The sequence below is a fragment of the Glycine max genome, chromosome 16, assembly GCF_000004515.6.
Source record: "Glycine max cultivar Williams 82 chromosome 16, Glycine_max_v4.0, whole genome shotgun sequence".
Classification (NCBI taxonomy): domain Eukaryota; kingdom Viridiplantae; phylum Streptophyta; class Magnoliopsida; order Fabales; family Fabaceae; genus Glycine; species Glycine max.
Window position 1 is genome coordinate 35769198 of NC_038252.2, and position 16750 is coordinate 35785947.

The window sequence follows — 16750 nt, forward strand, 5'->3', positions numbered from 1 at the left end:
AAATTTTTCATTGATTTAAGTAATTATATACGGTAAATTAAAATAAAAATTGTTTCTTATTTTAGTATTTGGCACAAGAATAAATTATATTTCTCTATAGATTGTTTAAGTTATTGTATGAATTTGTTTTTTTTTTAGAATATTAAATTGAACGTGAGTATTTTTATGATATTTTAAATTTGACACTTGCAATTATTTAAAAAGTGAAATGGAAATTAAAATTATGTTTCTCCTCTTATTTAAGTTGATATCTTGTAAAAAATACAAAATACAATACCGATTTTTTTAGAAAAAAAGTTAATATTCTTTTTCACACTTCTTTTTATATAACTAAGTAATTTTTATATGATAAAGAAAATAATATTCAAATTTAAATACAATTAGAAATACATGATACAACAACCTTTCCAATTGATGACAATTAAATTTAGTCTTTTTTTATATATAAGAGAATATTGTTTTGTGAATTGAAAAGTTGATCAAAATTAAATAGCTAGATTGGAACGAGATAATCTTTTTTTTATATAGATTTTTTTAAACTGAATTGGTCTTTAAAGTACACCCTTTTTCTATAATTGATTTATTAACCAATTATATTTTTTTTTCCTTGCTTGACTTAACTCGCAATAATTGTTGTCAATGACCGAACTTGATATGAAGGTAATGGAGTGACTATGTTTAAAGTTGAAGAAGTCAGACCATAACATGGCTGGACTTTGTGGAGTGTCCAAAGGTTCAAGATCAACAAATGGAAAACCTTGAGATGGACTTGATGGTGTGAGCTTTGGTTTAGAAGACAAATTTTCTTTTACATTATTTTTAGTTTGAATATTGAAAATTTGATAATTTAATATTAATTATGGGTTGGAATATCATGAAATAGAAGACTTGATTTTTTTTTAAATGTTGGACTTTTACTGTTTTTGTAACAAAAGTTTAACGAAAGGATTGATTAAATAATAGTTAAAATTCAAAGTTTAATGATACCAAATTTTCATTTAAGCAGTTCTATAGGGTAAATTAAAATAAAGTGATTCTTATTTATTTTTGTAAAAAAAAAAAAGCTGTACCAAAAAGAATGTTATTTATTTTAGTATTGAGCACAAGAATAAATCATATTTCTTTGTTATTAATTTTTTTTATGAATTTAGTGTCCATAGGAATTTTAAAAAAAGAGATAGATACAGTAAATGCATAAATTTTTCGTATTCTAAGAATTAATTCGGGAGAATTGGATAATTAAGTCGATAATTTAAAAAAGCCAGCGTAAAAAAAGAAGTGAATTAAAATGTTAAAAAAATATTTTAGTATTAGTCACAATAATAAAAAAAACGTAAAAAAATAATGAAAGTGAAAAAAAGGCTTAAAATATAATTGTCGTCTTTTTTTAATATGTTATTTTAGTTTTTTATTTTTTAATTGAAATATTTTATCTCTTATTTTTAAAAAATCTTGTAATTTTAGTCTTTTTATTTTTTAATTGAGAAATTTTTAAAAAATATGTCATTTTATTCCATTTGATCAAATTCTTGTTTTTAATTAGAATATTTTGTCCTTTAAAAGTTATTTTGAAGAAACCAAGAAATACAATAAATTTTATTGATTTTAATAAAATAATTATTTCCTATTCTAAGAATTAAGTCGGAGAATTGGATAATAAAGTCAATAATTAAAAAAAGAAACGTCAAAAAAAAAAAAAAAGAAAGACACTTTCATCAGTATAAAGGAAACCGTTCTAAGAAGTGAATTAAAATATTAAAAAAGTATTTTAGTATTTGGCACAATAATAAAAAAGGTAAAAAATAATGAAAGTGAAGAAAAAAAACAGGCAGGGCAGCAGTATAAATAATAGAAGTTTGATGATTTATATGCAGAACCAACAACTACACTTGTTTTCTATATATTCTTGTGTGATCATGAATTCCTCCATTTATATTCTTGTCTTTGTCCAGCTTTGGTTGTTGAGCTTACCATGCAGAGAGAGTGTGTGCATCCCAAGTGAGCGTGAGACACTTTTGAAGTTTAAGAATAATCTCATAGATCCTTCCAATAGGCTTTGGTCTTGGAATCATAATCATACCAACTGTTGCCACTGGTATGGAGTCCTCTGCCACAACGTCACTTCCCATCTTCTTCAGCTTCACCTCCACACCTCAGATTCTGCTTTCGAGTATGAATACTATCATGGATTCTACCGTAGATTCGATTTGGAAGCTTATCGGAGATGGATCTTTGGTGGAGAGATAAGTCCTTGTTTGGCTGATTTAAAGCATTTGAATTACTTGGACTTGAGCGGCAATGAATTCCTTGGAAAAGGTATGGCAATTCCTTCTTTCCTTGGGACAATGACTTCCTTGACTCACCTCAACCTCTCTTATACTGGATTCTGGGGGAAGATTCCTCCTCAGATTGGGAATCTCTCAAATTTGGTGTATCTTGCCCTGAGAGATGTTGACAACGGAACAGTACCCTCTCAGATCGGGAATCTCTCTAAGCTTCGATATCTTGACTTGAGCGACAATTATTTCCTTGGAGAAGGTATGGCAATTCCTTCTTTCCTTTGTGCAATGACCTCCTTGACTCACCTCGACCTCTCTTATACTCGATTCATGGGGAAGATTCCATCTCAGATTGGTAATCTCTCCAATTTGGTGTATCTTGGCCTTGGAGGTTATTCTGTTGTCGAACCTCTGCTAGCTGAAAATGTAGAATGGGTATCAAGTATGTGGAAGCTTGAATATCTTCATTTGAGTACTGTAGACCTATCCAAAGCATTTCATTGGCTACACACTCTCCAATCTCTTCCTTCTTTGACCCACCTATATTTGTCAGGATGCACACTCCCTCACTATAATGAACCATCCTTGCTCAACTTCTCATCTCTGCAAACTCTCATTCTTTACAATACTAGTTATTCCCCTGCCATTTCTTTTGTCCCCAAGTGGATATTCAAATTGAAGAAACTTGTTTCTCTTCAATTATGGGGTAATGAAATCCAAGGTCCGATTCCTGGCGGTATTCGAAACCTCACACTTCTTCAAAATCTTTACTTGTCTGGAAATTCATTCTCATCTTCAATACCTGATTGCTTATATGATCTTCATCGTCTCAAGTTCCTCAACCTAGGGGACAACCACTTGCATGGGACTATTTCTGATGCCCTGGGAAATTTGACTTCTCTTGTTGAACTTGATTTATCAGGTAATCAACTTGAAGGAAACATTCCAACTTCTTTGGGTAATCTCTGCAACTTAAGGGACATTGATTTCTCAAATCTCAAACTCAACCAACAGGTTAATGAACTTTTAGAAATTCTTGCTCCTTGTATTTCCCATGGACTCACAAGACTTGCAGTTCAGAGTTCACGACTTTCAGGCAATATGACAGATCATATTGGGGCTTTTAAAAATATTGTGCGGCTAGATTTTTCCAACAACTCAATTGGTGGTGCTCTTCCTAGATCATTTGGAAAACTTTCATCAATAAGATATCTCAATCTGTCTATTAATAAATTCAGTGGAAATCCATTTGAAAGTCTTGGATCACTCTCTAAATTGTCATCTCTTTATATTGATGGCAATCTTTTTCATGGAGTTGTCAAGGAAGATGATCTTGCAAATCTTACAAGCTTGACGGAGTTTGGTGCATCAGGGAACAATTTCACTTTAAAAGTGGGTCCCAATTGGCGTCCTAATTTTCGGCTTTCCTATTTGGATGTGACATCATGGCAGTTAAGCCCCAACTTTCCATCGTGGATTCAGTCACAAAACAAACTTCAATATGTTGGACTGTCTAACACGGGGATTTTAGATTCTATTCCCACCTGGTTCTGGGAAACACTTTCTCAGATTTTGTATTTAAACCTCTCTCATAATCATATCCATGGTGAGATTGAGACTACATTTAAGAATCCAAAATCCATCCAAACTATTGATCTAAGCTCAAATCACTTGTGTGGTAAATTACCCTATCTTTCAAGTGGTGTGTTTCAGTTAGATCTTTCAAGCAATTCATTCTCTGAATCCATGAATGACTTTTTATGTAATGATCAGGACGAGCCAGTGCAATTAAAATTTTTGAATCTTGCATCAAATAATTTGTCAGGAGAGATACCTGATTGCTGGATGAATTGGACATCTCTTGTGTATGTAAATTTACAAAGCAACCATTTTGTTGGGAACTTACCCCAATCCATGGGTTCCTTGGCAGACCTGCAGTCGTTACAAATTCGTAACAACACACTCTCAGGAATATTTCCAACCAGTTTGAAGAAGAATAACCAATTGATATCCTTGGACCTTGGGGAAAATAATCTTTCAGGAACTATTCCAACATGGGTTGGAGAAAAGCTCTTAAATGTGAAAATCCTCCTCCTTCGATCAAACAGTTTTACCGGCCACATTCCAAATGAAATATGTCAGTTGAGTCTTCTTCAGGTTTTAGACCTTGCACAAAACAATTTGTCTGGCAATATACCGAGCTGTTTCAGTAACTTGAGTGCCATGACACTAAAGAACCAAAGTACAGATCCTCGTATCTATTCTCAAGCACAATTTGGTTTGCTTTACACTTCCTGGTATAGCATAGTTAGTGTGCTACTATGGCTGAAAGGAAGAGGAGATGAGTACAGAAACTTTCTGGGTTTGGTAACAATCATTGATCTGTCAAGTAACAAGTTATTAGGGGAAATACCAAGAGAAATCACATATCTAAATGGATTGAATTTTTTAAACTTGTCCCACAACCAATTGATTGGTCATATTCCACAAGGTATAGGTAATATGAGATCATTACAGTCCATTGATTTTTCGAGGAATCAACTTTCTGGTGAAATCCCTCCAACCATTGCAAATTTGAGCTTTCTGAGCATGCTAGACTTGTCTTATAATCATTTGAAGGGAACTATTCCAACAGGAACTCAATTGCAAACCTTTGATGCCTCCAGCTTCATCGGCAACAATCTATGTGGGCCACCACTGCCCATAAACTGCAGCTCCAATGGGAAAACTCATAGTTATGAAGGAAGTGATGGGCATGGAGTGAATTGGTTTTTTGTCAGTATGACAATTGGATTTATTGTGGGATTCTGGATAGTGATTGCTCCTTTGCTGATTTGTAGATCATGGCGGTATGCCTATTTTCATTTCCTGGATCATGTGTGGTTCAAACTTCAATCTTTTCGCTTAGGTAGTATCACTGTTTAGTGTTGCTTAGAATACTCCGAAGTTTTATCATTGTATTGGCAGGTTGATCAATTTGTAGTCATTGCTATCTTCTTCTTTTTTTTTTTTTTTTTTTCAAATTTGAGAGCCTTATTTAAATTCTGTTTTTGGATGTAAAAAGGGAGAGTAGCTGAACGTAAAGAGGGGAAGGATAGGAGGTGTGGGGAAATGGAACTAAGGATAACCAAGTAATTTCAAATGCTTTGGTAGTCTCAATAGCATTTTTGATAGTGACAATAGTAGCCCATATATATATATATAAATGATTATATGTGTGATACAACAAAATCCAGGATAGATAAAACAACCCATACCAACTATACAAAGTACAAGTAAATTATTATTTTTACATATTTTGATGCACAATAAATAGCACCAACACAACAATGTTATATTTACTAATATATTTTTTAATATTAACTATTTTAATACAATTAATACTGTTATTTGAACAACATAGACATTATCTTCATTTTTTTTTCCTTCACCGTCTTCACCCATCTCCCTTTGTTACTAAAAAATGTAACAATTACAGTAAAAGTTAATTTCTTATGAAACATGCTTCATTTAGCTTATTTTAAAAATTACTGTTATAACATTTTTATTAGATGTAAATAAAGAAGAGTAATTATTTTAAAAAGAATTATATAAACATACACTTATTAGTATTGGATATGACTTTATACTCCACATAAAACAAATTAAATAAACGACACCTGAATCTTTTGTTCATAAATTAAGGGACATGAAAGGTGCATAGATTTTTCTAGTAGTGTCACAGTCCTACTATTGTACGTATCCCACTTTTTCTCTTTTTCAGAATGATAGATACCACCACGCATATTGTTTCTGGTTCTATACTCCTTTCAGGACAGATTCCTCCATGAACAGTGGTATTTGACTAAAGAGTGTTGTGTAGGTACGTATAAAAAAACAATTCGACACGCAAATTTCCAAACAGAGCACTAAAATGGCAAATATTACATACCTGGATATAACTAAATTTGGGTTTATACAACTGACTAATAAGATTTTAAAAAACAGTTTGCCATTGCAATTTCTACTTGATCATGATTTACTAAACATTTTCTTTGAGGAGTCTTTGTAATTGCAACATGACAATAATTAATTATGACTGTATCAATTATATTTGTCCATAGTATTTTCCAATACAAAAATCACGAGAAAACTATAACAACAACTGTGGTGGGTGAATGCATGCAAGTGATGCAACACAAACCTTGGGGTGGGGTCGATCCAATTCAGATGGCTATGACTAGGAGGGATGATCTAGGCCCAAAATGTTTGAACTTTGAATCTACATTTGGGCATATATATGTGTACTCTGCCAATACAAAACAATTATTTTATATTTTTATCATTTAATATTCAGTCTCTCTTTTACACTATTAATACATAGACCTTGAGTGAGTTTATCAGATGTGCATCAAGCATTTTTTTTTCTGTGGCTGTGCAAGATCTTTAACAGTTGCTGATGTGTGTAATTATAACCACCGCCATGATTGGTATGAGCCTCTGTCTAATCTTAAAGTAAAGCTTTTCTGCCTTTGATGAGTGTTAAATTGACTCAATATAATTGTTGTAGTTATAAACAATTGTACTTCATTATAAAAAGTTTTTTTCTGCAATTTAAGTAACACGTTTAATCATAAAGTAATAGTATATACGTACTCCGAACAATGGTGGAAACAAAACTAACAATGATCGACATGGTAGTTATCGAACTAATTTAATAGTATGAATAACACAACAATTGATTCTGGGGTAAATAAAATAAAGTGAAAAAACTTGTGTAAAAGACAGATACACTTTGATAAAGGGGATCTAAATTGTTTTACAAAACATGAAACCATATTCGACTTAGCTGGAATTATGGTTAGAGTAACATGCAAGTAACTTTGTTACTTTGATTTTGATGTTACTCCACACCCGAAAAATGATATAGTAATATAACAAGCATAATTAATTAGATTTCTTTATTTTACACAAAGAATCAAATTTTAATTTTCTTTATGATATCAAGAGTCTAATCCATTTGATTCAACAGACTATACGTGAGCTGTTAGAATCAAGAATTTACAATTAATTTTATTCATTGAAAAATCATTGAACCCTAATCAATAAGGTTTAATCGTTAGTGGAAGCAGAGAATGGAGAATGGAGACACATGAGATGATGCAAGGAACAAAAGTTTATGCAAGTGCTATCAACCGACATGTTAGATTGATGGGCTTGTCCACTGGGCCACTCATGTTGGGGGTTGATGTCATAATGATATAGTGTATTAATATAAAATAAAATTGTATTAGAAAAATTAAATAAATAATGCTGTACATTCATACTGCATGGTCAATAATTTCAATCTTTTTGCTCATGTAGTATCACTTTTTGGTGTTGCGTAGAATAAACCGATGTTTTATCATTGTATTGGCAGATTGATCAATTTGTAGTCATTGCTATCTTCTTTTTTTTCTTCAAATTTGAGAGCCTTATTTAAATTCTGTTTTTAGATGTAAAGATTTGCATATTTAGTATAGTTTTGTACTTAAGATCAACTAGTTGTAATTCTCTGATTAGCTAGATCACGTAGATTAAAATTCAAATAGTTGGTAAGTACTTTTAGTTTTGAAACCACATGTTGGGAATCTCTCCAATTTAGTGTGCACTGGATAATACTATTCTCTAATCCAAATCACATATTCGCTTGAATTTTATTTACTTGAGATAATGAATGCATTCTTGCATGCCCACTTTGAAATCAACCTTACCTTTAATAAGCATTATTCTTTCACATGTACCCGTTTTCCAACTATGTACAACTTAAAAGGCAAAGAGACAATGCTTGGCTTCATCAAGACCAGTGGCAAGGAACAGGAGCACGATAGCAAAAAAGCATAAGCATGATCTTGTCTGCTATTGGTATTTAAGACCTATAAAACATTGAAAACATTACATTGTGAACATTTCACGTGAATCATTGAAAACTACAATCTATTGTATCCTGAATGAAAGACCATTTGCAGAATTACCCTCCTCTTAAATTCCAAGTTGCCAAATTATTGTTGAAATTTATGGTGTGTGGACTCCAACTATGTATGGCCAGGTATGGAGGCTTCAAAAGTAGGACTTGATCAGTTGCTCAAATTTGTGAGACAATGTGTTCTGCCACAAGACGACGCAAAATCTTTCCGGTGGCAGTCTTGGGCAAAGAATCAGTAATGAAGACCTTTTCAGGGACTTTGAAAGATGCAAGATTCTTCTTGCAATATCTTAACACCTCTGCATCATCAATGTTTGATCCTTCTCTTGGGATGACAGCACAATATAGCTATTAAAAGGTAAAAATAAATATGATCAATATATACAAATTTCAAAGAACTAATAGACACATCATTTGAGCAAATTGCAATCCACAAATTTCTGAATTTTTTTCATTTATTCCTCTCCTAGTACAAACAAGAAAAAAGGTCATATACTAATCTTTTGAGAATTTTGAATTAATTATGAAGATTACGAAATATTGAACACTTTAAGGAAATTTTGGTAATATTGATGAAAAACTGTGAAGAGGTTCAAATAAAAATCGCCTGCTCTCAAATAAAAATCGTCACATGGTAATCCAAAGTAGTTTTTTGTCACATGGTAATCCAAAGCTAGTTCCATTTGCCAAAAGAGGTTCAAATAAAAATCGTCTGCTCTCAAATAGAAGAGTTTTCTTGTACACCACAAAATGTTGGTACATGATTGGAGTGTGATCTTTGAGGGCAGAAAGTGATAAAAGTTAAATGCCACAAATCCTCGATTCGGTTTGGATTGACTTTCATGTACATGTTACTAAGAAATAAAAAAAAATTAATAAATGTTTTATATCAAAATATATAAGAGATATATAATACAAAATAGTTTGTAGTAATAGTACTTTAAATTGTATTTTGAAAGACTTCTCTATATAAACAGCATTATATAAGGTTCACTTCCATTATATTTGGAAATGTCTATTTTTTTCACCTAAAGGAAAGGAAAACAACATGGAGGGAATGTTCTGTAAAAACAATTTGTTCTTCATATCCTTATTTTGAAACAAATCTTTGAAAATTTGAAGTGGTGGTTAAAAATTTTTCAATTTGATTTTTCCTCGCATATACCACATTTGTGTTAAGCAAAATTTAGATTCCCATATAGCATCTCCAATATGCCAAGTACCTATAAACAAATGTAGAATGATTTAGATTTATTTCTTAATTATTGTTAAAATATAATTGAAAAGCATAAAATTATTTGTAAATTTAATATCCTGAATTGAAAAACATAAAAACGCACCTACACAACCACACCTACTATTTTTTTTTCAAAACTATCCCCACCTCAATTTAGTGATATAATTTTAGTTGTCTTTGTGTGTGTGAGATGTATTGTTAATATTTATAGCATCCTTCCTCATAAAATTTAGGGATGTAAAATAATTTGGTTTGCCTTTTATGTTTGTGTGCGTGATGTAATGTTAATGTTTACGACCAAGCTAAAAGTACCAAAAAATAATTTTTATCTAAAGGTTTTCTTGTAATAAATATAATGGGTGAAATTAGCCATAATCAAATTCTACTTTTTCTTTAATTTCCTTTTCATATACAGAGCCATATATAACATGAAACTGAGTTTGTCCGTTTTCACACTGGACTAACAGCGCCAAGAATGAGAATGAACATAATTTTCAGCAATTAATTAACTTTGATCTGTAGACTCTAGGTTAGTATTAAAAACAAAAAATAAATCTCCAAAAGGTTTTGCAATAATATCTATTGTGAGTCTGTCAGAGATTTAGTACACTCAAGAGTGTAAATATTTTTTACACTATCAACTAATCAATGGTTTACATTTCAACGTGATATGAAAATGGTAATATATAGGTAGTATTTGAGTTAAGCTCATGAAAGCCAAATTAGAAGCCCTGCAACTGCAACCAAACTTTCTAACAATCTCTTCCCGATATAACATTCATCTGTCCCTTCTAGGAACTTCCTTCAACTGAATGTAAAAACATAAGTTGTTATATGACAACTAACAAGACTGATAGATCATTCATTGCATAGGAAATGGAAACATAACACTGTAGTGTAGTGTTCTTTAAGAAAAAGGAAGGCTTAATTAGAAATTGAACGTACCAGAACACTGTGAGAGATTATCAGGTGTTTTGCAAAGAGAAGGGAGACCAACAGCAATTGTCATGTTAATATTTAAGCCAAGGTCAGGATCATCCCTGTCTTTGAGAATAAGGCAGACACACTTCTTGTTGGCCTTCATGGCTTGTGTGAGACCACTGCAACAATCTGCTGTGGGTGCTTTTGCGTCAGCACCCAAATATGGCAGACACGTTGCAACACCTGTCAGGGATTCTGCACATCTCTGTTTGTCTTGAGCTGAATCTCCCATTGCATGACTAACCAATACCAATGTTATTGCTAACACTAGCAAGTGTGGTAGACAAGCATTTGAATCCATTTCTCAATCTTGATGAATGAATGAGTGGAGATAGATTATATTATAGTCTATAGAAAAAGTTGTAGGTAGAAATTGTTAGGTTGTGGTGCTACATGTAAAATATTGGTTTTTTTGTTTTAATTTATTAGAAGGTTCTGTAGTGTGTTATGTTTTAGAAAACATGGGAATTGGGAAGGAAACTAGTAGATGAAAATAAATTCTGTGGTTTCACTGTGAGTTCAATGGAGAAGACCAGTTTGTTGACTTAGTCTGGATCATTTCAATTTTGTACAACACCAATTGTCCACTAAAGAGTTATATACTATTTCTCGTGGTTTTTTTTTTTTTGTCTAGAGCTTAGTGTTCATGGATAAACATATAATTTTCTTTTCTTAAAGGTTGTGAGTTGTAAAACTGCTTCTGGAGAAGATGACTTCGATAAAGACACAATAAAACTGCTTCTGGTGAAGAGGGAATTTCAAGACATTGGTTCTTCCCCAAAAGCAACTTAACTCTAATGAGAATGTGAAAACTGAACAAGAGGATATATAGTCTAAAACCAACTAACATTCCAAAGTTATTAAACTCATATATTAACAGCATCAAAGTTATTTTCGTTTTAGTTTTGATACTTTTGTTCTAATTAAGTAGTACTAGCAGTTGCCATTCTCATTATTTTATTATACGTACATTCTACATTCTGCTTACAACTTGCAATGAATGGAAAAAAGTGGAGCTTGGACATCATTTGTCTGCATGACATTCACACCACTCACAAAAAGTGAGTGGAAATTTTTAGACAAAATAGATGAAGAATTATTAATGTTGAACCATCATTGGAAGTGGAAAGTTCATTATGAGAAAGAAAAGCAGTTCGCCAAAATGGAAAGCAGTATAGGTAAAGAAAGCTCCAGTAATTTTCAACTTCTAGACATTCCAGGTAGAGATAAGAAATGACAGTTCATAGAAAAGAAAAGGAAAAAAAATGATGGCTTAAAGATCTTTATCTTTGAGCTGTTTGTCTCTACTAATCAACTATAGTTAGCTATTTTAATTTATGATTATCAACTTGAGATACCATTAAGATAAAAGTGGTGTGAAAAAAGAGCATCAAAGTAGGCGTGCGTATGGCGTCGATCAAGAGTTTCATCACTTGTTCTGTGAGGGAAACAAAAAACATTACAAGTTCAAAATCAAAAATAATAGAATTCCCTTTATAAAACACATAATTTGTTTCTCAATTCTCATAAGAAAAAACCACTTGCACTAATGGGTTGGTACAAGGGTCCTGGTGGCAGCCATCATGCACAACAATGCAAATTCCCTGACTTGGTAAAAAAGGCTAGGAAGGAATTCGTAAAAACCACTGAATCAAATTCTTTTGTAACATTTGGAAATATGAGTGAGATTTTCAAAACACCAAACAGTTATAGTATCAAATGTTGTATCTTCAAATTTGGTTTCTTTCAACCCAAATAAAGTTGCAAAAATGGAAGACCGAGAGCTAAATTAGACATAGAATTCAAATGGAGCATGTCATCATTGACATGAAGACTGATGAGAAGTTTGAAATAACATTTCTTACATAGAATTCAAAGATTTCACACGTAGTCCATTGTTTAGAATAAACTGCTACATATATATAACCCGTTGTTACAAAAAAAATAAAAAATAAAAAGTTTAATTATTCTTTTGGCCCTTAAAGTTACGACAATATTTTTTTTAGTCCTTATAATTTAAATCATTCTATTTTAGTCCCAGTTGAATTTTTTTTTTACTCTTTTGATTCTCACCATCAAGTTTCGACTAACGTCAATTGTTGAAACTAATGTTGTGGAGAGGGCAAAGACACTCTCCTATGCACACACGAGACGTGGCTGATCATCTTTTCTCTCAACAACAAACCGGCACCTGCAACATGCATCATCCCAACTATGAAGGCACAAACTACCTCACCTCTGTTACTCATGGGACCAGAAACTCACAATCACACACTTTATCTGCAGCAATCAAAACCATCATCCCATTGGAACGATCAACTTAGTTCAATGCTGTGATACCACTCCAACTTGATGAGAGACTGTCAAGAAGGAGATTACATCATGGCAATTGGCAAATGCTAAGCTTGCAGAGGTCGGTGGCAGACTCATGAATAATGGAATGTGTAGTGGCTTTGTCTCATACCTCCATTACACTTCAGTTGTACCTCAGCTTGCTTCCCTATTTTTATTAATTTTGTTCATGTTTATGTGTGAGTTGAATCTTCCCCGCGAGGACCAAAAGATAAAAAAAATTGTAAATATAGGAACCAAAATGAATGTTTTAAACTATAATGACTAAAAAAAAATGATCACAACTATAAGGACTAAAAGGATAGTTAAATCAAAATAAAATAAACTAGTGCAAAATAATGGTGGTGTGGTTAGACACTTTTAGTCCTAAATGTCTCGTTGTAGACATATATACCTCTACATATGTGTGCATTTACCACCATTAGTGGAATAAAATTTTAAATGCAAACCCTTCTATGGTATATATCCTATATAGGCATTGTTAGTAGTAAATACCAACCGTGAACCAGAAAATTGTGGATTCAACCTTTTTCGTCTTCCTTCTTCTTCATGGCAGTGCTATATGCAACTCATGTTCTTCTCTTGATATTGTCCACTGCAACAACTCTCCAGTTCAGTGCAAGCAAGGCAGCAAGGCTCAATATGACTTGCAGCGAGAAGGAAAGGAATGCACTCCTCAGCTTCAAACATGGACTAGCAGACCCTTCAAACAGGCTTTCATCGTGGTCTGACAAATCGGATTGCTGTACATGGCCAGGGGTTCACTGCAACAACACAGGTAAAGTCATGGAAATCAATCTTGACACACCTGCGGGCTCTCCCTATAGGGAGTTGAGTGGAGAGATTAGTCCTTCTTTGCTTGAACTAAAATATTTGAATCGTTTGGACTTGAGTTCAAATTATTTTGTTCTTACTCCAATACCAAGCTTCCTAGGCTCATTGGAGAGTCTGAGATACTTGGACCTTAGCTTAAGTGGGTTCATGGGATTAATCCCTCATCAACTAGGAAACCTCTCAAACCTGCAGCACCTTAATCTTGGATACAATTATGCTCTTCAGATAGATAACCTTAATTGGATATCAAGGCTATCTTCCTTGGAGTACCTTGATTTGAGTGGTTCAGACCTTCATAAACAAGGTAACTGGCTTCAAGTACTGAGTGCACTTCCATCTCTTTCAGAACTACACTTGGAGAGCTGTCAAATTGATAACTTAGGACCACCAAAAGGAAAAGCCAACTTCACACATCTCCAAGTCCTTGATCTTTCAATTAACAATCTCAATCAGCAAATCCCTTCATGGCTATTTAATCTCAGCACAACTCTTGTCCAACTTGATTTACACAGTAACCTTTTACAGGGACAAATTCCACAAATAATATCAAGCCTTCAGAACATAAAAAATCTAGACCTGCAGAACAACCAGCTCAGTGGGCCACTTCCAGATTCATTAGGCCAGCTTAAGCATCTTGAAGTTCTAAATCTCAGTAATAATACCTTTACTTGTCCAATTCCCTCACCATTTGCAAACTTGTCATCCTTGAGAACTTTAAACCTGGCTCACAACCGACTGAATGGAACCATTCCTAAGAGTTTTGAGTTCCTCAGAAACCTGCAGGTATTAAATCTTGGAACTAATTCTTTGACTGGTGATATGCCTGTAACTCTTGGAACTCTCTCAAATTTAGTAATGTTAGACCTTTCATCTAATTTGTTAGAAGGATCTATAAAAGAGTCAAATTTCGTAAAACTTTTGAAATTAAAGGAACTACGTTTGTCTTGGACAAACTTGTTCCTCAGTGTCAACTCAGGATGGGTTCCTCCTTTTCAGCTTGAATATGTTTTACTGAGCTCCTTTGGAATAGGTCCTAACTTTCCAGAATGGCTAAAAAGGCAAAGTTCTGTGAAGGTTTTGACAATGTCTAAGACAGGTATCGCAGACTTGGTTCCAAGTTGGTTTTGGAATTGAACTTCGCAAATTGAATTCCTGGATCTGTCAAACAATCTGTTAAGTGGAGACCTATCTAACATCTTTCTCAATTCCAGCGTCATAAATTTGAGTTCTAATTTGTTCAAGGGTACATTGCCAAGTGTGTCTGCAAATGTTAAAGTGCTGAATGTTGCCAATAACTCAATTTCCGGAACAATTTCTCCCTTTTTATGTGGAAAGGAAAATGCTACTGATAAGTTAAGTGTGCTTGATTTTTCAAATAATGTCTTATATGGTGATCTTGGTCACTGTTGGGTGCATTGGCAAGCATTGGTGCATTTGAACTTGGGTAGTAACAATTTGTCTGGTGTTATTCCAAACTCCATGGGGTATCTATCTTAACTTGAGTCTTTGTTGTTAGACGACAACCGCTTCTCTGGATATATTCCTTCAACACTGCAAAATTGCTCTACAATGAAATTCATTGACATGGGCAATAACCAACTTTCTGACGCAATACCAGATTGGATGTGGGAAATGCAATATCTAATGGTTCTTCGTCTAAGATCCAACAATTTCAATGGCAGCATTACTCAAAAGATTTGTCAACTTTCTTCCCTTATAGTGCTGGATCTTGGCAATAACAGCCTGTCAGGATCCATTCCAAATTGTTTGGATGACATGAAGACAATGGCTGGTGAAGATGACTTCTTTGCCAACCCTTTAAGTTATTCATATAGCTCTGACTTCAGTTATAACCACTACAAGGAAACTCTTGTCTTAGTTCCCAAAGGAGATGAGTTAGAGTACAGAGACAATCTGATATTGGTGAGAATGATTGATCTTTTAAGTAATAAGCTGTCTGGAGCAATTCCATCTGAAATTTCCAAGCTATCTGCTTTGCGGTTTTTGAACTTGTCTAGAAATCATCTGTCTGGAGGGATACCAAATGACATGGGAAAAATGAAATTGTTAGAATCCCTTGATCTCTCACTAAACAACATTTCAGGTCAAATCCCTCAAAGCTTATCTGATTTGTCCTTCCTCAGTGTCCTGAATCTATCATACAACAACTTATCAGGCAGAATTCTCACGAGCACCCAACTTCAGAGCTTTGAAGAACTTAGCTACACTGGAAATCCTGAGCTTTGTGGTCCTCCTGTAACAAAAAATTGCACAGACAAGGAAGAGTTGACAGAGAGTGCTTCTGTTGGACACGGTGATGGTAATTTCTTTGGAACATCAGAGTTTGATATCGGTATGGGAGTTGGATTTGCAGCAGGATTTTGGGGTTTTTGTAGTGTTGTTTTCTTCAACAGAACTTGGAGGCGTGCTTATTTTCATTATCTTGACCACTTGAGAGATCTGATTTATGTGATAATAGTTTTGAAGGTAAGAAGGTTACTTGGGAAATTGTGAGTTTACATGTTAACTGTTAGGAGTGAGAGACATTACAACGTGTTATTCTAGACATTAAAAATGTGAAAAGGTTTACCATACTATGTACATGTTCGTATGGGGTGTCTGTTTGTTTTGCTTTCATTGGTAATAAATGTTCTTAATGTTAAGAGAACTAGACGAGCTTCAGACTTGAGCATCAAATTCTGTTTTGTATTTATGACGCATTATTGTCTTCTACTATCTGTGCACTAACAATGATTAGCATTAAAATACCTGGAATGACACACTCGGTGATTGGATTTAAGAAGATTGTTTTACGCAACGTGTAACTTAGAATTTGCCTGAATGAATTTAATTAGTGTAGAAAGTTGGAGCTTGCATAGGATTCTGCAGTTTCTAAACCCTTCCACATCTTCCTTCTCTCGCTATTCATGCATTTTTTCTATAATACTCATTAACAGGACTTAGGCAATAATTGGGTAATAAAAAGTATAATTTCTATACTATGAATATTTGAAATTAATTAACATTAGCTAATTTGATTTAAATAACAATATGCATAAAGATAAAGAAATTAAAGGAAGAAATAAAAATAAGAAAACTAAAGAAGAAAATAAAAGAAAAAAT

General features: G+C 33.3%; 2 protein-coding genes and 1 pseudogene across 2 annotated transcripts; 2 read left to right on the plus strand and 1 right to left on the minus strand.

Moving 5' to 3' along the window:
* The first annotated feature begins 1549 nt into the window (after positions 1–1549).
* On the plus strand, positions 1550–5504 carry LOC100813892 (receptor-like protein EIX2). Its single transcript, XM_041010598.1, has 5 exons — positions 1550–2465; positions 2619–2754; positions 2818–3259; positions 3419–4521; positions 4588–5504. Exons 1-5 carry the CDS (start codon positions 1806–1808, stop codon positions 5202–5204), a joined length of 2958 nt encoding a protein of 985 aa, XP_040866532.1. The 5' UTR covers positions 1550–1805; the 3' UTR covers positions 5205–5504.
* Positions 5505–8382: 2878 nt separating this feature from the next.
* LOC106796486 (non-specific lipid transfer protein GPI-anchored 14) lies at positions 8383–10673 on the minus strand. The gene is made up of 2 exons (XM_014768789.1): positions 10406–10673; positions 8383–8543 (listed from the first exon to the last, which is right to left on the minus strand). The coding sequence occupies exons 1-2, from the start codon at positions 10671–10673 to the stop codon at positions 8383–8385; spliced, it is 429 nt and encodes a 142-aa protein (XP_014624275.1).
* A 2669-nt stretch (positions 10674–13342) lies between these two features.
* On the plus strand, positions 13343–16258 carry LOC100820112 (receptor-like protein EIX2; annotated as a pseudogene).
* The last annotated feature ends 492 nt before the right edge of the window (positions 16259–16750 follow it).